We start from the raw sequence: 2,262 nt of genomic DNA on the forward strand, positions 1-2,262 counted from the left end.
ATGGAGGGCAACAGTAAGCGGGTGGAGGAGCTGGATCCCAAGGAGAAGGTGGAGGGAATGGTAGTGGGCAGGAGGCAGAGGAAGGGGTTTGTTGGCCAGGTTGAAATTCAGAGGAGGAAGGCTTGTCCAGAGGAGGAGGCATTTTGGGGAGTTTCTCCTTGAGGAGGAAGATTTGAAAAGGTGAACAAGATTGGCAGAGAGGGAGAGTGATCTGTGAATGAAGATAAGCAAAGCACTTCAGATTATTTACCATTGTGTTGGAGAAAGCTTTTTTACATTATGGTGAATTTGGAAGTTGAACGTTTTGTTTTTTTGGAAGAGGGGAGTGAATACTCTGGATGGGAGTGAATACCCCTGAGGAAAATGAGTACCCTGGAAGAGAGTGAATACCCCAGGGGGGAGCAGGTACTCCAGAGAGAAGTGAATACAACAGAGGAAAGTGAGTACTCGATTCCGCCTGGAAGAAGGGACCTGGAGAGTCGGGGCAGCCCCCTAGTATTCATGCTCCCCAGAGGCTGGAGCGGCCAGAGTGGCGAACGTTCTGAGGCTGTCCCCTGAAAAGGGAGGCTGCGGTCACCTGGTGACTGGGGAGACCTCTCACCCAGCACTTGATTGTTTTTTGGAGAACAGGCAGAAATAGAGAGGAATCCAGAAAGGAGAAAGAGGGAGACTCATCCACTAACTGACGCCCAGTGTTGGATGTGATGTCCAGAAATGGGGGTGATCCTTGTTGCAGCAGCCCAGAAAGGGGAAGGAAGGGAAATGAAAAAGGTCAAGAGTCTGATCAATATCTGGAGGTTATCCCAGGTCTGGAGAAGACTAGAGTATAAGGAGAAGGGAACTAGGAACAGGAAGATCACTCAGGATCTGGAAGCAGGCCCCAGTCTAGTTTGTGCTGCTTTCTGCTTTCCCGGTTGCAGGAGAAAACTTACCGATTAGAACCCAATCACCACTCCAGGTTTTGACACCAAAATGTTAGGTTTTGAAGAGAAAGTGAGGATGAAAGAAAGACACATAGAGAGGGGGCAGCTCAAACAGCAACACAGGAATACTGCAGACACTTGTGGAAGTGGGGATCAGCTAAATGCCAGATCCCACCACCGCTTACAGCCTGGGGTACTTACAGGTATGGGTGGGAGGGATCCGGGCAGTATGGCTTGCTGCCCTGCAGGATATTGATAAGATGTTATGACCAGGTGGTTTGGCCCTTTTTCTGGTGGAATATCATTGTGGTGCTCCTTAGAACTTTGCCAAGCAAGATATGATAGGGATGTTTCTTTAGTTGGGCCTTTGTCTCCCTTGTGGACAGGTGGTCAGGCAGGATGTTTCTCATGGCCTGAACCCCCATGGGATGTTTCACTTTGACCAAGGTCTGCAAAACAGCAAAGAACTTACAAAATGGTGCAGTTTGGACTAACAGATGACCCTACCCATGCTCCTCTTCTTCTTCCCCATAGATCCCTACCCTGTGATTCAACCTTGTTCTTCTCTGGATCAAACCCCTTCCTCAACCTGCATTCCTTCTCATAAAGCCCCCCTTGCTATCCAGTCTCTATCCTATTCACCCAAAATAATGTCTTTCTGGCCTCTCACTGTTTTCTTAACAGATGCAGGAGACACCAAACAGGGACTTAGCCCCCGAACCGAGTTTGAAAAAGATGAAAACATCAGAATATTCACCAGTATTAGTGTTGTGCTACAGGAAGACTAAGAAAATACATTCAAATCAACAGGAGAATGACCAGTCCCGAGAGAACTCCATCAGTCCAGTCCAAGAGGAGGTGGATGAAGGCCTAGACTCCGCTGAAGGATCTTCACAGGAGGATGAAGACCTAGGGTTATCTGAAGGATCCTCACAAAAGGATAAAGACCTAGACTCAGCTGAAGGATCTTCACAAGAAGACGAAGACCCAGACACATCTGAAGGATCTTCAGAGGAGGGTGAGGAGGACTAGCCAAACATGGAGAAACCAAATTGGACAAATCCTCACCACCAACGGCGATGATTACAATAAAATCAAGTTTGAGAAGCTGATGGCTGTGTATATCTCTGCCTGTTTTCTGATGGTGGGGGGGGGAAGGGAAGGGAAGAGGTAGGCATTTGAGAAGGGAGGGATATGAGGTCCTGTAAGGTTGGTGGACAGACCCACAGGTTGACAGTAAGCCAGACATTGTAAATAAGGCCTGGGGGAGGACTGATTCCTAAAGAAAATTTTCTTCTTAAAATTTTATCTCACGGGAAGTGGACATGTGTATATGTTC

The 2,262-nt window shown here is 47.8% G+C and overlaps 1 protein-coding gene across 1 annotated transcript; it reads left to right on the forward strand.

Moving 5' to 3' along the window:
• LOC129475312 (sperm protein associated with the nucleus on the X chromosome N2-like) lies at window positions 1-1,955 on the forward strand. Its single transcript, XM_055267428.1, has 2 exons — window positions 1-60; window positions 1,608-1,955. Exons 1-2 carry the CDS (start codon window positions 1-3, stop codon window positions 1,953-1,955), a joined length of 408 nt encoding a protein of 135 aa, XP_055123403.1.
• The last annotated feature ends 307 nt before the right edge of the window (window positions 1,956-2,262 follow it).

This window comes from Symphalangus syndactylus, chromosome X (assembly GCF_028878055.3).
Source record: "Symphalangus syndactylus isolate Jambi chromosome X, NHGRI_mSymSyn1-v2.1_pri, whole genome shotgun sequence".
NCBI classification, from domain to species: Eukaryota; Metazoa; Chordata; class Mammalia; order Primates; family Hylobatidae; genus Symphalangus; species Symphalangus syndactylus.